The 20,989-nt window shown below is 40.3% G+C and overlaps 1 protein-coding gene across 1 annotated transcript; it reads left to right on the forward strand.

Annotated features, from left to right (window-relative positions):
- Nucleotides 1-426: 426 nt before the first annotated feature.
- LOC147321445 (C-C chemokine receptor type 3-like) lies at nucleotides 427-8,335 on the forward strand. Its single transcript, XM_086305075.1, has 3 exons — nucleotides 427-483; nucleotides 1,018-1,211; nucleotides 6,014-8,335. The coding sequence occupies exons 2-3, from the start codon at nucleotides 1,045-1,047 to the stop codon at nucleotides 6,888-6,890; spliced, it is 1,044 nt and encodes a 347-aa protein (XP_086161201.1). The 5' UTR covers nucleotides 427-483; nucleotides 1,018-1,044; the 3' UTR covers nucleotides 6,891-8,335.
- Nucleotides 8,336-20,989: the final 12,654 nt, after the last annotated feature.

Raw genomic sequence — 20,989 nt, forward strand, 5'->3', positions numbered from 1 at the left:
CCAGGGTTACAATTAATCGTACTTTACTCCAAGGTTCCTGAAGCAAAATTACATCACCAGTGCAGCTCACATGCATTGTGTTTTTGCAGTGCAGTTTTTAGTCTAAACACAGGAGAAGTGCTCGACTATGGAAATGGGGTGGGAATTGTTCCAAAGTACGGGAGCTTCTTGAACACACATTAGCAGAGTCTCATTAGAATACTGCTCTACCTTGTGTGGGTCACTTCTGTTCCAGTTGTATATCAAACAAGCTTGATCATTTTGCCACCTCATGACCCGATCCTTTGAAGTCTTCTCAGTCCCTGCTGTGGCTTTCATGTCACGTCATAAACAGAACACCCTGCTCTGCTGCTTTGAGCACAATTGACAACAGCTCCTCCCTGAAGGCAGATAATGTAACTTCCTCTGGTGTTGGTAACTTAAACACAGATAACCAAACTCTATCATCAGAGTCGGACAGCAGCAGAAGAAATAGGACAGACAGTAAGTCAGTTCATGCTTACATTTGCTTTCATTCCTCAGGCTTCCTGTCTTTTTATTTTTAAAGCTTCACCTTCTTATATCATTCCAAATAGAGTTAACCCTATAATGCCCTCTGTATCATATTTGGTACATGAGTTTCTGAGACATATATCTCATCAAATTGTTTCAAAATGTTATGGACAAAACTTTGTTAACAGCAATGTTAAATAAAAGTTGCAAAACTCCCCCCAATGTCTCACATGCGATACAAAAAATATATAATTAAAAATATATCATACATAACACGATCTAGCAAAAACAAGTTTGTGGATTTTGTTATAAGGGTTAACCTCTTAAGCCCCAAGCCTACCTGATCTCTTGCTTTTGCCCCCGTATCAGGGGGCGTTGGGGCTTAAGAGGTTAATAAACATCTCAGTTCCAAAGAATAAGGATTTTCTGGCTTTTTTTTCAAGGGTTAAGACTTGATCGTTTTCTAATTTTCACGTCATTCTGAATGTATTGTAAACGGTGTTTTCTTACATTTCTGTTTGTCAGACTTTCCTTTAAGCATTTGACACAAAGATGGAATATACGACTGACTCGGATTATGACTACAGCGAATATACAGAAGCTGTACCATGCACCAGGGACAATGACAACAAACTGGGAGCGCTGCTGTCCATCCTTTACTACTTCATGTTTGCCTTCAGTGTCATTTGCAACGGGATAGTCCTCATCATCATCTGTCGGTAAGTTAGTCTAACAAAGCTGGATTATTTTGTTCTCTGCAGTGTTGGCATTAAATAAAAGATCTTGAATGAATTTCTACTGATTTAACTCTTGAGACTTGTGGCGGGTCGGTCACCCTCTCTCAACCTGCACAGACACCTGAGAACTGTCCACCCATCAGTGCAATGGGACGATAAAACACAGTCAGTTAATCAGTCAGTAATGAAGGTGCCAGCGTGTCTACTGCAACCGTTGCTGCTGCTTTTGCTGCAGTATCTACAGCATCATGCATATACCACCACAACCACCTAAACCAACCCAGAGCTCTATGAGACTCTGTGAGTTCTCATGAGAACTCAGTGAATGAAGACCCGCCAATGATTGCACTTGATATCCAAGCGTTTTCAGTTGTGGATGATAAAGGATTCAGGAAGTTTATTCGTGCACTGAATTCTATTTTATATTGTTGTTGATAATAAATTAATTCAAGCAATAAAACAACTTATTGAGCGGCTCGGGAGCCGAAAGAGCCGGCTCTTTTTAGCGAGAGAGCCGGTTCTCTAAAACGAGCCGGAATTCCCATCCCTGCTGTGACTCACATTACTTTTAGGTGAAAATTTAAGCTGTAATTCCTAAGATGGTAATGCTGACTGATTTAGCAACACCTGTGGTCTAGTCTGGTAAAGTTCTCGACTGGGTTCTTCATAAGATGTACGAGGGAAAAGAGTTGCCGTGTCTTAGAGTACAGCCACATTCAGCCTTTTCTTATTACACGAATACTGTAGAGTTCATGAAAACAACAATGTAAAAATATGACAAGTCTGTGATGGTTATGCTTCAGTGCAAGTTAAAAGTGGCTTGTTGCACCATTTCATGAAAGTTATAGGTGTGAAAATAAAATGAACCCAGTGGAGATGTCGGATCTTTCCTACAGTAAAACTAGTTCAACATCAGCAATCAGCTCATACAAAGGTGATTATCAGCTTAATTAGTCAGTCCTGAATCTGTGAACACGTTCATATGAAAGGTGGGACATTCTGACCAATTAGGTACATAAATAGATCTAGCAGTGTAACTGATTTTAAGACGGTAAGATAAGAGATATATTCACTGTGTTAAAACAGCCAAACCAAAGCAAAATAAATAACTGTCTTAATAAACAATAACACTGTACAAAACATCTTGGAAAGTGAAAGATTTACACTAAAAAGGAGCTGACTTAAACATAAAATACAAAATAGAGCTCCCAGTAAATCAAAGCCTAAATACAATGTCAAACAAGAATGCAGGTATTTGCTGTACGAGGCTTTAAAGGCAAAGCGGCAGCTCTTTGTGTGAGTGGAAAAGTATTTAAATGTATGTGAAGCGAGAAAGGAAAGGTAGCAAGAATAGACTAGTTAATAAGCCTATTAACTAGTAACCAGTATTAACCAGTATTACAGTTCTATCACTAAAAGGCCATAGTGCCAAATAACCATTGCTTATGTCATTGAGTTAACATTTGATTGTGTACGTAAGAACGTTTTGGCATTGTTGAGCTCAGCTGCAGCCTGAGTGGTGGTTAACATTTGGACAGCAAAAACTAATGAATCTAAAACCAAAACACAAAGACGCAGACTATTTGCAAATCTCAAATTAGGTCAACAAACACCTGCAGGCCAAACGTGTTCAAGAACAGGCTGCGGCATAATTTACCATGGTGAAGTACACCAGTAAACAGCAAACTGCCTTTGAAACACTGAAACCTCAAGATTAACTCTAAAATGATTTCACCTGCCTGCTTTGTAGCAGAGGCTTACAGTGGAATCCAACAACAGCAACCAAACCAAATATATTAACCAGTCAAATTAAGCCGTCATAATTTTAATAGCTTTAAAAATTTGTGATAAGTGTGCCTTGCTCTTCTTTTAAATTTATGTTTTTAGTTAAAATCAGTAAAACTAAGAGTATTAGCCAACCTTTAGCTCTGTCAGCATGTATTTGGTGTCGTATTGTTTCCATACGTACAGCAGTGTCACCTTTATTTATGTTCAGAGTTTTAATAATTTTTTGCCAAGATCTTTTGTTGGTGATGATGCACCTTTGACTACACGGTGGACCATCCATGCATGACAACATCTCATGCTCTCTGAAACACTTTTTCAGATCCATCCATCCGCTGATCCTTATCAGGGATAATTAATGATGACATTGTTGGGATATATCAGCGCCATCAGGGGAGGAAAAAGATTCAGTGATGGAAAACCTGATCTTTCCATATATTCAGTTAGTCAGCTCACCTGTGTGTATGCATCCACATGTCAACACATCTCTTCCTCCCAGGTGTTGACATTTTGTTGTGCTTTCATGAGAAACAGTGATCATTTTGATTCTTATCTCTTCAGAATATGCTGATCTCATTTTTGTTCGTCGATGAAAGTGGCATTACATTTCATCATAGTTTTTACTTAGTTATCGTTTTGTTTTCATCAGAAAAAAAAGGTTGTTAACAAAAATGATCAATGAAACTAACGCTGGTGCAGTAGCTTGACAAAACCTCAAACCCCAGTCAGAGATAAGGGCTAAGTAAGTTTCCTGCTTCAGGCTCTGTGCAAATGCACGTAGGAAGGGGGATTTCAAACCATCCCACTTACTCCAGTCAGTGACAATTTCTGAAGCTGAAGAAAAATACATTTTATTAATAAAAATAAAATTAATAAAGAACATAATAACCTTAAAATTCAGCATTGTTTCTATAACGCAAAATATTGCACCTGAATAGAGTTATTCATCTTTGTGATGCTGTTTATTTCCAACATGATAGTTGCACATTGCAGCTCTGAAACTTTAAACTAGATACATTAAAGGATACTGTCCCATAGCCTAATTAAGATAATGTGAAAAACCACTTTAGTGTGTTTACTGTGTTCTACTAGCTGCAGTTCCAGCACCGTTACATAAGACATAGCAACAGATTACAGATTATAGTTTCTGCATACCAACTGAGTATATGTATATAGATATGCACGGTTTGCAGTAACTCTACAGCTGGGCCTGTTTCATGATGTTACTGAGATACAGCTTAATGACTTGCACATATAAAATACAGTCTTCCAGTAGAGAATCTACACTGGCCTGAAAACATGTTTAGAATTGGTGAAAACGTGACACTGACAGCTAATTTTAAGCTAAAGCTTTGAACAAAACCACCTACTAAGATTACGTGCGTTATCTTTACCATGGTGAAGGTTCTTGTATTTGTATTTATTTAAATTTTTACTTTTTAATTATTTTACTTGCATTTTTAATCACTTTTATATTTAAATATATTTAAATGTTCATTTGCTATTTATCTAGGGATTGAGAGTAACGCAATTTCTATTCTCTGTATGTCCTGTACATGTGGCAGAATCGACAAATAAAGTTGACTTTGACTTTGACTTTGACTGAGGTAAAAAGACAACAGTTTTCATGACTAGTGGTTTTTGCTGAGTCTAAACTCACTTTGTGTTACACCTCTCTTTCCAACTGATGCAACACGATAAAAGCCAGGTTTGTATGGCAGGCACTAGATGCAATACTTCTTACGCTCAACATTCTAAAAAAGGGTAAAGCTGAACTCAAATGGCATGACCTTTTTCCATCGTAGAGTTCTGAGAAATCTACAAAGTTTTAATAGAACTAGTTTGCAGTAGACAGAGTTAATTGATTAACCATCCACCTCTGTAGTGTACCCCACTTCTTGTCATATGTCATCTGAGACGCGCTCCAGGTCCCTTGCTTTGTTTGTCACACCTGCGTTGAGTCAGTTAATCACTGACCCTTGTGTATGTTCATATGTGCAGCAGTATCCCCAGTCTTCAGATTGTCTCTGTACTCACACTTTCCAGTGCCTCCTACTGTTGCTTCTTTTTGATTTCCTGTTTATGACTGCAGCTTGTACTTGACTTCTGCTCTTTGACTCGTCTGCATCAAGTGTGTCATTACTTTGGTTTTTTAGGATTTTTGTATTGTTTTGTTGTTTTTAGTGCTTTGTTAATGCCACAAATGGCCTGCAGGTCTTCTTTGAGTATTAAACTCTGGATTTTTGTTCTGCGTTTAGCTTGAACTCTTCATTTCATCGTGATCAGTGAATTGTGGTACATGCTGAGATTTGATTTTCACCCAGGTGTCATCCACGTACTTGAACCAATGACTTGAGTCATTGGTTCAGTCATTGGTTCTTCATGTACAAGTTGGCCACAATGGGTGAAACTGGGGAATCCTTGGCACACCCATGTTTCTGCCTGAAGGTCATAAGTATCTTTGCTACTGACCGGTGACAATGTTTTTCTTGTGATACTCTTTCTGGTTTAGCAAAGCCGTGCATCTACTCTTGTCTGCCAGAAGGATGATAATGTTGTTATTGGTTTTCTAATATAATATAACAATACATTTTAAAAGCGCCAATGGCGGAGGAGCATGGCGAAAGAGTTTGAAATATTACTCTTTCTGGGTCACAAAATAAACTTTCAAGACATTTTCTTACTGAGGGTACATCTGTGGACTCTCTAACATGCTTGTCAGGGGCACAGCAGCAGAAGCTTAGAAGGTGCTGTCCTACCAAGAAGTCAATGTACTTTCCACTAATTGTATTTGTGCATTCCAAAATATTATTTTATAATTTAATATCTTTGCTCAGACTCCATGGTAATGATGACATCCAGAAATGCCACTGATTTTAAAGATGTGCTGATTTACTTCACTGAAGGTTCCACTGATCTCTGTTACCTGGAAAACACCTGAGGTTAGATTGTTTCATGATGACTGACCTGTGAATCTTTTTATGTTGACTGCTTTCTAGGTTTGATCAGCTGACCACTGTGACCAACATCTTGCTGCTGAACCTTGTGATGTCCTCCCTGATCTTCATGATCAGCCTTCCTTTCATGGCAGTCTACATGCAGCTCTCTAACTGGATCTTTGGCGAAGTTATGTGCAAGATTGTTAGTACTGTCTACTATCTGGGTTTTTACAGCTCTGTACTCTTTCTAGCCCTTCTGACCTTTGATCGGTACCTTGCAATTCTGTACCCGTTGAATGACTCACAAGTGAGAAATCGAAAGTATGCAAGAATCTCCTGCACTGTTGTGTGGCTAGTCAGTGGTTTAGCATGTATCAGACCAATGATTATCTATAGTAGTTTCTTTTCTAGTCTTGATAACAAAACTTTTTGTGAGGAGTACCCTCGAAACCTTACCTATGTCGATATGGACAAGCTGAGAAAATCTGGGTTTTACCTTCAGCTGAGTGTTTTCTTGATTTTCCCACTGATTGTTATTTTCTACTGCTACAGTAGGATTGCAATCACTGTTATGTCATCCAGGATTGCAAGCAAATTCAAGACAGTCAGGCTCATCTTCATCATTGTGCTGTTGTTTTTCATGTGCTGGACTCCTTTCAACGTTGTACACTTGATGAACATTAACAATGAAGTTAAGAGTGAGTGTGAGGACAAACAGAAACTGGGTTATGCACTTCAAATTACTCGCACCATTGCCTACTTTTACTTTTGTATCAGTCCTGTATTCTATACTTTTGTTGGGAAGAAATTCCAGAACCACTTCAGGCATCTGCTGGTGAAACACTTCCCAAAGTTAAAGAGGCATATGTCTGTTAGTCAAAACAGCAGAAGCTACGTGAACACAAAAACGACACCAAATGATTATAGGGATATTTAGCAAACCAGCTTGCGGCCATACCACCCTGAGCACTTGTCTGATTTCGCAAGCTAAGCAAGGTTGGGCTTGGTTAGTGCTTGGATGGGAGACTGCCTGGGAATAACAGGTCAGCCCGGGCACCATGGCACGGTGGTTAGCACTGATGCCGCACGGCAAGAAGATCCTGAGTTCAGTTCCACCAGTTCTCCCCGGGTACTCCCGCTTCCACCACAGTCCAGAGACATGCAATTAGTGGGGATAGGTTAATTGGAAGCACTAAATTGCCCATAGGTGTGAATGTGAGTGCAATTGGTTGTGTCCTGTCTCTGTGTTAGCCCTGTGACCTGTCCAGGGTGTACCCTGCCTCTCGCCCTACGACAGCTGGGATAGGCTCCAGCGCCCCCCATGACCCTGAAAAGGATAAGCAGAAGTGAATGGATGAACGAGCAAGTCATGGTTTTACAACCAACTGAAGGAAGGGATGAGTTCATCAAGAGTGAAACTTTCGGTTTCCAGGAACTAGCGTCTAGGACTCAAACTTCTATATCTTCATTATTCGAGCCAAAGTCCTTAAACCAAAAATCTAATTGCAGAAGATTTTTAAATTTTATTTCATGTAGCTCCTGGTGTACAAATTGTCTGCTATCAACCACAAACCTAGTTTGCCACCAAGTTATGTAACAAATGATATTGTCCCTAAGGAAAATATTTGTTCTCTGTATATTCTGTACATAGCCTTATGAAAGATGGTATATAAGCTTTAAAAGGTTTATTTTTGTTTTATTCTGACCATGGCTGCCCTCTTATGGTCAGAGTTCAGCTCCATTACTGATGAAGCTGAGAAACTTCAGCTTTGAGAACTATAAATACTGGATTTATATTTAAGAGCAACATATTGACAGATCTTTACTTGTTACAGAAAAAGACTTTGCAAGAGTGCATTCAGAAAGTAAAATTTAAGTAGGAATGAACAAATGAACACATGACTGTAGAATAAGAGATGATCCAAAAATCTGTTACGTTTAAAAAAAAGTAATCTATAGATATTATATTACATTACAACCTCACAATAGTTTTAAATAATGAGGTACGTCATGTAGAAATAACCTATTCGAGGTCAGCCTTCAGACTGATCTAAACACACTGATTCTGTTTTTTCTCTACACCGGGCTATTTGATGTTTTTGATTTGGTCATCTCAGGCACAACGCTCTCGCGGAGGCCCCACCCACCTGGTGGTTTTCGAAAGCCAATCAGTGTGTATAAAATTATTCATTTTTGTCAATTTATTCAGTTTTTAAAATTAAGCCAAATTTAGAATGAAAGGAAACAGATTGTAGTTAGAAAGGGTAATTAATGGATACTTAATGTTCATTTCTTTTGTATTAGTAAACACAACGTACTTAAGTAAAGAAACCTGTTTATGACCATGCATTTCTTCATGTTGTTCTGCACATAATAAACTTCACTTCCAAACATTTTTAAATTGCTGATGTGATTTTTTTACAAGCAGTATACATCAGCGGTGTGTGGTGAGTTTTACAGAAAGTTTATCAGAGACGATCCCCTCTTCTCCTGATTCACACAGCTTCAACAGCTTCCTTCACTAGATCAGATTAAAACATAGTTTGTACTGCTTATCTGAAATATACATCGACAGCTTCACCTTTCTGCTCTCCTATCCTGGCTGAAGAATTGTAAATATTAAATTTTTTAATATTAAAATTAAAAAATGTATTGGTTAAGAACCCGTGTGTTTGAAAAAACTGTTGTTCATATGGTCAGAAACACAGGCCTACAGCTTGATTGTTTTGAAATCTATTTCAAAACAAACCCTTTCAATATCTACAGGTATGATTAAAAATATTAATCGGAGTATAGTAGAGTGCTGGTGAAACAGCTGTTTAAAGGTATTAGATTTAGACACTCTCATTGGTTTCTAATCTGAAAATGCAGCTGGACCTGCACCTGGTTAGCTTGCCCAGTCGATTGAATCGGACATGATCAGAGCTGCTGTCCACTCTCCATTATTGTCAAAGTTTTTGTTTTTTTCATGGTACAAATTTCATTCATGTCCATTATTAGTTTTGACAAGCAAGCAGTGCTGGCCTTGCTTGTCCTGACGAAACATCACTGCCATACATACAATATCTACAATGCTAGCATCACGTTTCCCATACTCACTTGGGAAATCTCCGTTAGCAAGTTAACGCGGATCGCCCCGTGCGAGGGGCTGTACGGCGTCAACGTGTTAGTGCTGTTAGCTCGTTAGCACGGTTAGCTCGTTAACGTGTTAGAGCCATGCAGCTCCTCCATGCAAGACACTCCTTTACTACAGTGGAGTATCTAGATTCTTTTTCCTGAAGCTTCCTGCTGAGGCAAACAACTGAACGCCTTTCGCCCTCCACCTCCTGCAGCAGTTCAGCTCCTATGCCACACTCCAGAGGCATCTGTCTGCAGTGTGGAAGGCTGATTGAAATCTGGCTATGTAGAACAGAGTCATTCATGATGGCTGACTTAAGGTCATTGAAAGCTCTGTCACAGTCTTTTGTCCACTTGACCTGATTTGGTGCCAACGCTTTTGTCAAGTCAGTGACAGGTGCTGTCCTCTCTGCAAAGTGGAAGATGAATTTACTGTACCATCCCACTAAGCCTATAAATGCCCACACCATCCTCTTTGTTGTAGGTACTGGATATGCATGGATTGCTTCCATTTTCCCCACTACAGGCTTCACCTGTCCATGTCCAATCACATATCCAAGGTACTCCACCTGGCTTTGTGCGATCTTACAACTGTGAGGATTGATAGTAAAACCAGCAGATTTGACCAGCTTCAGAACGTGTCGCAGGTGAGCCACATGCTCCTCCCAGGTCTGGCTAAATATCATTACATCATCTAAGTATGCTGCAGTGAAGTCTGACACATCCATCAAGACCTGATCCATCAGCTGCTGAAACATTACTGGTGCCCCCTGGAGACCAACAGGCATCACCCTCACCTGAAACAGCCCAAACAGGGTTTTGAAGGCTGTTAGTTCCTTTGCCTCTGGAGCTAGGGCCACCTGCCAGTAACCCTTGCTTAGGTCAAGAGTGGTGTATGTACTTACTTCTCCCCAGCCTTTCCAAAAGTTCATCAATACGAGGCATCAGATAGGGATCAAACTTTGAGACAGAGTTGAGATATCTCAAGTCAATGCAGAACCTCAGTGTTCCATCCTTTTTAGGGATAGGGACCAGAACAATTGGGCTACACCATTCACTCGTCAATTTCCTTATTCAGCTGTGGCACCAGGCATTCAGGAATTCTGTAGAATTTCCTGCAGGGCTGAGCTTTGTCCCTCAACTGGATTTGTGTTGTACCAGTTTTGTAAAACCAAGTTTTTCTGGAACAAATTTGGATCCAGAAGACCCCTTAGATCATCCTGTTGGGAAGGCTTGAGATGGGTCAGTGACACTAAACGCTGCACCGATTTTCTTGTGGGAAAAAAATGTTTTCCCTCTTCTTCTTCTTCCTTAACCACCTGAACAAGATGTTGTTTTACCTGCTGCGTAGGCTGCATTGACAGCTGCTGCTGGTGTTTCTTGTGTATGGTGGGCAGCTGCTGCTGCTGGAATTCTTTTAACAGGTTAATATGGAAGACCTGATGTTTCTTCCTCCTGTAAGGCATGTACAGCCTATAGTTGACATTGCTGAGGCATTTTTTAAATTTGTATGGTCCTTGCCACCCCTGCTAGTAGTTTGCTGTCCGTTGTAGGAAGCAACAGTGACACCTGCTGTCCTGGTTGGAAAGTCCTTTCCCTGGCCTTCTTTTCATACCAAGTTTTCTGTTTGTTTTGAGCCACTTTCATGTTTTGCTGTGCCAGTATTTTCATTTGTTTTTGTCTCTCTATCACTTTCAGCACATAAGCCACCACATTCTCTCCATCAGGCTTTGGATTCTCTCATTGTTCTTTTAGCAGGTCAAGTGGACCTCTCACCTGGCGGCCATAAAACAGTTCAAATGGTGAAAATCCTGTCGAGGCTTGTGGCACTTCACAATAGTCAAACAACAAGTAAGGCAGCCACTGGTCCCAGTCTAAGCCAGTTTCTGTTACAAATTTGCGCAGCATGTTTTTTAGTGACTGGTTAAAACACTCCACCAGTCCTTCTGACTGGGGGTGGTAAAGGGTGGTTTTAATACCCTTTATGCCAAGTAGTTTATATACCTGCTGTAGAAGTTTAGACTGGAAATTTGTGCCACAGTCTGTGAGGACCTCTTTAGCTATACCTACCCTAGAAAACAACTGCAGCAGACAATTAGCAACATGTCTAGTTTTCACTGATCTTTGGGGAAAACATCAGGATAACGAGTAGCATAATCACAAATGACCAAGATGTAATGATTACCTGACAAACTTCAAGGGGCCCCACCTACATTCATTCCTATTCTTTCGAAATGTGCATCTATGACAGGCAATGGCTGAAGATGGACGTGGGCCACTCCTTCACTTAGGGTGAGTTGACATATCTGACAAGACTTACAAAACTGCTGTACCTCAGTATACATGCCAGGCCACACAAAGCAACAAGCCAGTCTAAGTAGAGATTTCTGAAAACCAAGATGACCTGCCCAAGGTGCAGAATGACCAAGTTCCATGACTTTGTGTCATGCCCTCTGAAGTGAAGAGATATCTGGTGGTATATCAAGTTCCAGACGGTGTTTGGGACTCTGGTCTACAACATCTAACCATAAATGTATCCCTTCGTCTTTGTGCCCAGCCAAAGTTTTTCAGTGGGTCAATTGCACTCAATTGAGCTCTTGTGGTAATCAAACTAGGGATTGCACTTTCTGGCTGTGCCTACAGAATAATTCTTGATTCTGTAAGTTTTGCTTCATGTCCAGGAACTTCAGTAGAAACCAAATCTAGCAGTGTAGGTATATCTAAGCCCAACATGACAGCATGTGGTAGCCTGGGTGCTAACGCCACCGCAAAAGAAATGTCTGTCTACAGTCAAATACACCTCAGCCATCTTGATGCATGCTCGATCATCCAGGTAAGTAAATTCCAAAACGTTGATTCTCTTTATCTGGATGCAGTGTTTTCAGTGGGAGAAACATTTCGTCACTCATCCAAGCGACTTCTTCAGTCCCAGCTGAAAAATGACTGAAACCAGCAGCACTGAATGAACAATGGGCTGCGAGGTCAGTTCCTTGCTAACTTCAGTCATTATGCAAATGTACTCTTTATAAGATTGAGGAAACCTGCAGTCAGCTGAGACTGAAGAAGTCACTTGGATGAGTGACGAAACTTGTCTGCCACTGAAAACACTACATCCAGATGAACAGAATCAACGTTTTGGGCCACCTCAGCCATGGGATAATCCTTCTCCTCACCATGTGCGCAGCTTATTTTAGTCCTGTGCAACTCCTCTTGGTACTAGACTAGCTAGAACCACTGACTGAAAAGTTCCCTGTATCTAAGCACTAGTACAGGTACTGTTCTTACTGCTTCATGATCAGGACCTGGAAAAGTGGGTCTGGGGGCTGAACACAAAAGGAATGGCTTACTTTGTGTTGTTGCTGGGCAGTAGTGATGTGTCGGTCGCGAACGAAATAGCTCTTAGAGCCAACTCTTTAAAGTGAACGATGCGAGCTGGATCTTTATTGGGAGCCGTGGTTTTTTGGGTTTCTCTCTCTCTCGCACCCCTCCAATAGCCAAGCCCTCCTGTTCTCTGATTGGATAGTTAAATTGTGATTGACATGACATTGGCCACTTGAGTGCAGAGTTTCACACGTATTTTTTGGCTAAGTCCACACACAAGTCTTTTTTACACACACACAAATTCTTTTTACACATACAAATCCTGATTTACAAGTTCAAAATATTTATGACCACAATTTGTGCCCATAAATGTGAGCCTGAGCAGAAATACGATTGCTGATTGGGTGATGCATGGGGAGAACTGTACCGCTGAGTAAACAGTATCACTGTATCATACACCAGAAAACACTGTGTGGTAAAGTCCTAAAAATAGAGCATGTAATGAGCACCGTAACGCAAACCGTAAATTTGAGCCGAGCTAAATGTTTAAATCAACGTCAATTTCAGTCTTTTATGCAGGAAATAGATTCAGAGTTGGCCAACATTCCTTATCATACAGAGGTTCGTTGGCTGCTCTTATAGGAGTCACAAATGCACCAGTGCAACTTGCCTCACTGTCCCTGTTGCCAAGTAATGTTGAACCAAGTCGGCACAACAGTGTTCCCAAATGCGCGCTTTGCTGATAAACTGAGCGCACTGCACACCAAACTTAAATGCACATATTAAACAAATATGTAAGACTGCTTTCTTCCATTTGCGCAACATCTCTAAAATTAGAAATATCCTGTCTCAGAGTGACGCTGAAAAACTAGTTCATGCATTTATTACTTCCAGGCTGGACGACTGTAATTCATTATTATCAGGATGTCCAAAAAAATCGCTGAAAAGCCTTCAGCTAATCCAAAATGCTGCAGCAAGAGTCCTGACAGGGACTAGAAAGAGAGAGCATATTTCTCCTGTTTTGGCTTCCCTTCATTGGCTTCCTGTTAAATCCAGAATTGAATTCAAAATCCTGCTCCTCACATACAAGGTCTTAAATAATCAGGCCCCATCTTATCTTAATGACCTTGTAGTACCATATCACCCTATTAGAGCACTTCGCTCTCGTTCTGCAGGCCTACTTGTTGTTCCTAGAGTATTTAAAAGTAGAATGGGAGGCAGAGCCTCCAGTTTTCAGGCCCCTCTTCTGTGGAACCAGCTTCCAGTTTGGATTCAGGAGACAGACACTATCTCTACTTTCAAGATTAGGCTTCAAACTTTCCTTTTTGCTAAAGCATATAGTTAGGGCTGGACCAGGTGACCCTGAATCCTCCCTTAGTTATGCTGCAATAGACATAGGCTGCCGGGGGATTCCCATGATGCATTGAGTTTTTCCTTTCCAGTCACCTTTCTCACTCACTATGTATTAATAGACCTCTCTGCATTGAATCATATCTGTTATTAACCTCTGGCTCTCTTCCACAGCATGTCTTTATCCTGTCTTCCTTCTCTCACCCCAACCGGTCGCAGCAGATGGCCGCCCCTCCCTGAGCCTGGTTCTGCCGGAGGTTTCTTCCTGTTAAAAGGGAGTTTTTCCTTCCCACTGTTGCCAAAGTGCTTGCTCATAGGGGGTCATATGATTGTTGGGTTTTTCTCTGTATCTATGAAGCGCCTTGAGCTGACTTATGTTGTGATTTGGCGCTATATAAATAAAATTGAATTGAATTAAATGAACTTGTTGCCATAAGAAGATGGCAAGCATCCAGGTCTGACAAAATGGCAAAAAGCAAAGAAAACTGAACATTTTGATTTGTTGTTACTTTAACTTTTGCAGAAAGCAGAAATTTTATTTATATTTTTGGGATTTTTTTTTTTGCATCATGTTCATATTTTGAATTTGTATCATTTTGACAGGAGATATTTTATGAAGACCAAAATATTTTAAGTTTATTTAATTTTTTATAAAATGGCATAATAGCAACAAAATCTTGAAGTTATTTTAGCATTTACTTTAAAGCACAATTTTCATTTATTTCTTCTGGGGTTTTGGCAGCATGTTCATATTTCTAACTTGCATAATTTTGACAGGATATATTTTTATGGAGAGCAAAATATTTAAAGTTGAAGTTTATTTTTTCTAAACCTTTTCTGGAATAATAAAAATGTCTGTTTTTATTCATATTTCTAGTTAAAAAAATAATTTTGGGGTTTTCAATAAATGTTTATCTTATTTGGCCTGCAACCTAAAGTGTGCAATTGAGTTTGACACCCCTGCATTAGATTATAACATGATGTATTGCTTGCCTATTTAAATATTTTTTTCATTGAAAAGGCCTGGGTTAACCATGGTTACTACATACTTTTATGTTTATATCACAATTCAAAAGTTTGGACACACCTTCTCATTTAATGGTTTTTCTTTATTTTTACCACGTTCTACATTATAGATACATACTGACTACTTCAAATATATGAAGCAAAATATATGGAATTATGTAGCAAAGATAATTGTTTTGTTGACAGCGCTGCAAAACCTTGGCATTTTCTTAAAGAGTTTCATGATGTAGTCACCTGAAATGGTTTTCACCTCACAGGTGAGCATGTCAGGGTTCATTTGTGGAATTCTTGCCTTCTTAATGAGGTTGGCATCATCAGTTTTGTTGTCAGGCAGTCAGGCTTTGCTGGTGCTGTTGGGGATTTATTCCAAATTGAAGGCACACTGAACCAGCATGGCTACCACAGCATCCTGCAGTAACATGCCATCCCATCCAGCTTGCATTTAGTTGCATTTAGTAAGGGCTATTTGACCAAGATGGAGAGTGATGGAGTGCCAGAGGGCCTGACCTCCACTGTCACCTGACCTAAATTGAGATGGTTTGGGATGTGATGGACAGCATTGTGAAGGCAAAAGGGCCAACAACTTCTCAGCATCTCAGGGAACTCCTTCAAGACTGTTGGACTGCCAAAGGCTCCCTTTTAACAGGAACAAACCTCTGGAAGAACCACTTCTCCTGAGTACCGGTATCTGGTGCCATTATGGCACCAGTTCTGACATAAACGGTAGTAACCAGACCGAAAAGCAGCGCATATTTCGGTGCTTTTTTCCCCCTGAGATGTCACACACTTTGAATTCTAGCCAATCATTTTACCTTTGCAAGTGTAGTAGGCGGACCCAGGTACGTATGTTCCTTTAGAGCAGAGCTACAGATTAAAAATGCCCAAGGCGAAGCAGTCAATAGTCTGGCTGTACTTCACAGCAAAAGATGCAAACTCAGCAGCCTGCAACAAGTGCTTTAAGCTGATACTGTGCAAAGGAGGTAGCACCTCGAATCTGATGAAACACCTGGCGACGTGTAGCATTTTTTTAACAGCCGATAAATGCACCATATTTGATAGCTTGCTGCGAGAACTCACATCGAGCACATCTACTGCGGGTGTGGTGCCTGTTATCGGACCCGGAGTTAGCAACATCCCCCAAAAACACGAAGAGGAGAGTCCTGGCCCCTAGCCCTGCCAGTGTAGCAGAAATGATGAGGATGATGATGCAGCAGCAGCCGTTCTTCTCTGCGTGAGTAGCTTAATGTTGTTCGTGTGTAATTCACGTTGAGTAGGCTAACCACGTTATTACATTAATGCAGGTAAGGTGAACTAGCAAACATCATCATAGCTACATGCGGCTGTCTTCTTGTTTGATGGCAGATACTCCCTTCACCCTGGCCAAAAAGGCTAAAATGACCAAAGAAAAAGAGGGAAACAGTTAAACATGAGAGGTTTTTGGACAAAGTTTGTGTTTTTTCCATTGTTTAAGCACTGCTTCCAGCCTAGAGTGATACCATATATGCCCCATAGCTGCGGAAAAGGCTAACATTGTTATCTTTTTACAAAAAAAACCCAGCTGAACATGAGAGGTTTTTGGACAAAGTTTGTGTTTTTTCCATTGTTTAAGCACTGCTTCCAGCCAAGAGTGATACCATATATGCCCCATAGCTGCAGAAAAGGCTAACATTGCTTCCTTTTTACAAAAAAACAGCTGAACATGAGAGGTTTTTGGACAAAGTTTGTGTTTTTTCCATTGATTAAGCACTGCTTCCAGCTAAGAGTGATACCATATATGCCCCATAGCTGCAGAAAAGGCTAACATTGTTATCTTTTTAAAAAAAAAACCCAGCTGAACATGAGAGGTTTTTGGACATATTTGGTCGCACCTGTGCGACCAACTGTTCGGGTAACAAAAAAAAAAAATCTCTGTAACTCTCCGTGTGGTCAACAACAGACACACATTTTGCCCCTATCGTGGACTAAACCAATCAGAGATAGTCAGGGGTGGGACCTCTCTGATTGGCCGTGGTCCAGTTGAAAGTGCAGGTGGAAGAAAGAGGTGAGTAGCTTGAATAAAGTGATATCAATTCATTAACGGATTCCACACAAAGACGTAAACACAGAGCGACCCGACGCATCAGAATCAGCTTTGTCTTTCTCGGCTTTCTCACCCGACGGCCCATACACGGTCGGAGCTCAGCGATTCTGATGCGTCCGGTCCGCTCTGTGTTTACGTCTTTTTGCGCTGATTCTGAGCTGCAGGTTTTGTCTCTCTCCAACCAAAATTCACAGAGCCAACAGCAAAAGAAGCGGCAAAAGAAGCAGCAAAAGAAGCAGCAAAAGAAGCAGCAAAAGAAGCAGCAAAAGAAGCAGCAAACTGCACTTCACATTTGATCAATGTTGTCATGAGTTTTGCTGTTTTGCTTCCACCACGATAAAAATCACCGTTCCTGCACAGCTCTCTCTCTGTACTTCAAGAACAGTTTCCCGTCTCAAATCTGTTTTCTGCATTATTCATTCGTTTATTACCCACCAGTCTACCATTGTTTACAGCGCTGTCTTTTTCTTTTTTCACTTAAATGACCTCAGACAAGAAAGCCTAATTTCTGCTGTTCAATACTGAAGAAATTTAAACTTCTTAAAATTATGCAAAATTGCAGAATATTTTTAAGGTTATCTGCTATAAAAAGCCAGACCAGGAAAGTCTCCTTCATGTTTTTCTGTGTTTTATTCTCAGTTACTTTCACACGAAGGCATCTGCTGCGATGTTCACAATTCTGAAGAAGTCTCATGTGTATCAGTACTGATAAATGATCAGAATTATAATATTTCTGACTGTCTGAGGCTAAATTGAATCAAATCAGGACTTTGAGAACCGGAATCGAATGGATTATAGAAATTAGTGATGATGCCCAGCCCTAGTGAGCAGCCTAGGCCTGAGAGAAGTGGTTGTAGCTGTAATAAGAAAAGAACTATTGATAACTTTTCTGTTAAGTTAAGGCCTGATCCTTCTGAAATTCATAGCCAGCTCTGACACGGTGTCATCAATCTTTGAATGCTGAAAAAGCACAGTGTATCCAGAAAAACACATTATATGCTGCAACAAATGCACTGCCCCAGAAAAGTGCAATCAAACGATGAGTTTATTAACAGCCCAGAGAAAACATCAACATATGTCTTCTGACCAAAATACATGTTGTGGACACTTATAAAGCAGTGGGGTACACGCCCCCCCCCCCCCCCCCCCCCCATGGCGTCAATGACAGATTAAAATAGGTTCCAGACATTAGTCACAGTTAATCGTACATCTTGTACATCTTTAATAGCTATAAACAGACATACAAGGTAATAATCTTAAGCCCTCAGGGTCTCTGAAGCTAATTCTTGACTCTGCTCATCTGTTACCAAGTAGAATAAAATGCAACAGGTTTGCAACAAGAAGCTGGAAACATTTGGGCCTCTGCTCAGGCCTATTCCTAGATTATATGTATTATATGTACTGTAAGCATGCATTGCAGTTATCCTTCTATGTTCTAGTTTCCCTCAGCATGTATCACCTGGACAGTCATGCCAGTGAAGCCTAAGACCCTCAATGAACCGAACATCAACTCAAAATAAGTACAGATATGCAATGTGTATAAAATACTTCCAACCGTACTTGTAATAAAAGTTAACATAATGGAAGGATCCTCAAATGGACATCTTCAATCAACAACTTTAATCCAATATCAATACTGTGAGAAATATTATTAGATGAAATAATGAGGATGGATGGTTGGAATAATGCTGTAAAGAATGTTATTAATGCAATTATAATGATGCAGATTATATGGCAGCAATAAAAGAATTTCTGGATCTCCACATTCCCTCCTTTGACATTCCAAAAGGAATGTCACCACACCTCGTGTTGTATCACTCCTCGGCCCATTCTATGGCATCTAAGTTCCTCAGGTAGATTGAATCCACCCGTCCAGGGTCTGCAACCCTAGCCATCATTTTTACCAACAATCCGTTGACACAGGGAATGACACAACAACCACAGGTGACCAGTATCCCTAAAAGTGTAGCGAATGAAACCATTGCTGACATAGCCAAACCTTTCTACCGTCCAAACACGGATGCCACCCAGGACTCCACTGGGTTTCCGATACCTGAGTGCTCATGCATCGTTTTAGACAAATTTCCAGGCCCTCCAGAGCTCGGGTTACTGAGCCATCTGGGGCAGAATTATCTTTGGGGATAAAGGTGCAGCACATGTCTCCGAACATAGCACAGACGCCCCCTTTTCTCCGCCAACAACATGTCAAGGGCCATTCGATTCTGCACTCCCATCAGTCACTGTTCTTATGTCCTTGGAGCAAACTGTGACCACATAATTTCCTCAGGGATTAATAACGTATTCAGATTCTGATAACTCTATTAATGGTATTTATGTGGACTTCACAGCATATTAGTACAAGTTTCCTACATTTGACAAAGGACAAAAAATGCCTGTATTTCAACTGCATTTATTATTGTTTATGACCTGTTTAACTGCATCACAGAATTAATTAACTGATGTTAACAATAATGAGTTCCAGTCTAACCCAGTACCTGGGTGAGTTGTAGAAAAACATAGAGTGAAGAAATACAAATGGAGAATATATGAAAAAACAAACATCTTAAATCGTTGTACACTAATCAGTAGTTCAAGGAGTTCCTGGACTTACGGTGAGTCAGAAAGCACTCACCTCTGTATTTTGCATCACACAGAAAATACACACTAGGCTAAAGGAACAATGGTGCAATTTTCTTTATTTTTCCTCATAGTGGTCATGCTTTTCTTATCCGCTGCTTTGGTCTGCTGAAAAAACTACCAATAGGGCAAATGTCACTGGAAAAGATTTAATATTTTTGTAGAAGTTGTTACAAACAAAGGTGGTTTGAAATTAGCATAAATAAGGACACTACACTACACTTTCCTCCGCATTAATCATTCCTGTCAACTTCTTACAGTTTAACACATGTGTACATACTCTTCTGTACACACCCTGAACACATGCTAAGATTCAGGCTCCACAGTGAGATGCAAATGCTAAACGCAGTCTCGTGTTTAGGTGTCACACATCTAAATAAAGTTAATCAACTGGTTAGCTGCACAAACCTAACAGTAACTTATACTAGACATGAACCCACAGTGAGGTGCTCTGCAGCCATCTACTGAGTGACATCTGACAGAAACATGTTTTATGTCTATTTGTTCATATTTTACAAAATCATGTTAAAAAATTTTTTATGGAAAATCCATATAAGAACTAAATTGTCAGTAATTCCACTGCTACACATCAAAAATCAAATTATTTAGGAAAGTTTAAATAAGTGTAAACAAATATGGTGCTGCCCTGATGCATCTTAGAGTAACACAGTAAACTGAACCTGCCAATCAGGGAGGTGGTGTCATGCTGTAGTGTGTTCAATGCGACCTTCTCCCTTTTGGCTTCGCACTGTCAAAAGTCTGATTGATTTAAGCAGAATTTTGTTTCAAAAGCAGAGCTGTGTGCAGGAGAATGAATCTCCTACAGTGCTCAAAAGCAGATTTACTTTTGTCTTTATGATGCTTTGTGCACTTGGCTCATACCTGCACGTGTAGGTTATTGGATTTACATATAAAAAATCAACTGGCCAAGTGTCAATGAATGTCTATTTACTCATGGGGTGTGTTCTGTACTCAACTTGACAACCTCCTCCAGGCAACTTCCGGTTGCTTGATCATTTTGTCTTTTGGATTGCAAATGTTTGATTTCTCTTACTAAGATAAGCGGTTATAATATCATGCACACAGAAGTTGCCTCTGTTCAGGGAGGAGCCCTGTTCCGAGAATGTGCTGACCACACACACACACACACACACACACACACACACACACACACACACACACACACACACACACACACACACATACACACTTGTGATACTTCCTCTATCTTTGAGGATTTATGATAGAGTGACTTGAACACACTGAGTCAAGCAAGTCCTCTCCTCTGTCAGACGAGCAGAGGGCAAAGACAGATAAGATCATTAAGATCAGTAGTATGATTCTCACATCTGTTTAGATTCCTCAGGCTTCTTGTTGTATTCTTCTTGTAAGTCTTCCTCCTGTCATACACAAGTAATAAAAAAATGTTTGTCCTTCTAATGATTTGTTAATAGTTGCTCTGACATGATACAGAACCCACACACACAGTGTTGTAGGTTGAGTTA

Source organism: Aulonocara sp. 'chitande type north' Nkhata Bay, linkage group LG9 (genome assembly GCF_057382095.1).
Source record: "Aulonocara sp. 'chitande type north' Nkhata Bay isolate Kocher_YH1m ecotype deep benthic linkage group LG9, A_spYH_male_GT1.1, whole genome shotgun sequence".
NCBI classification, from domain to species: Eukaryota; Metazoa; Chordata; class Actinopteri; order Cichliformes; family Cichlidae; genus Aulonocara; species Aulonocara sp. 'chitande type north' Nkhata Bay.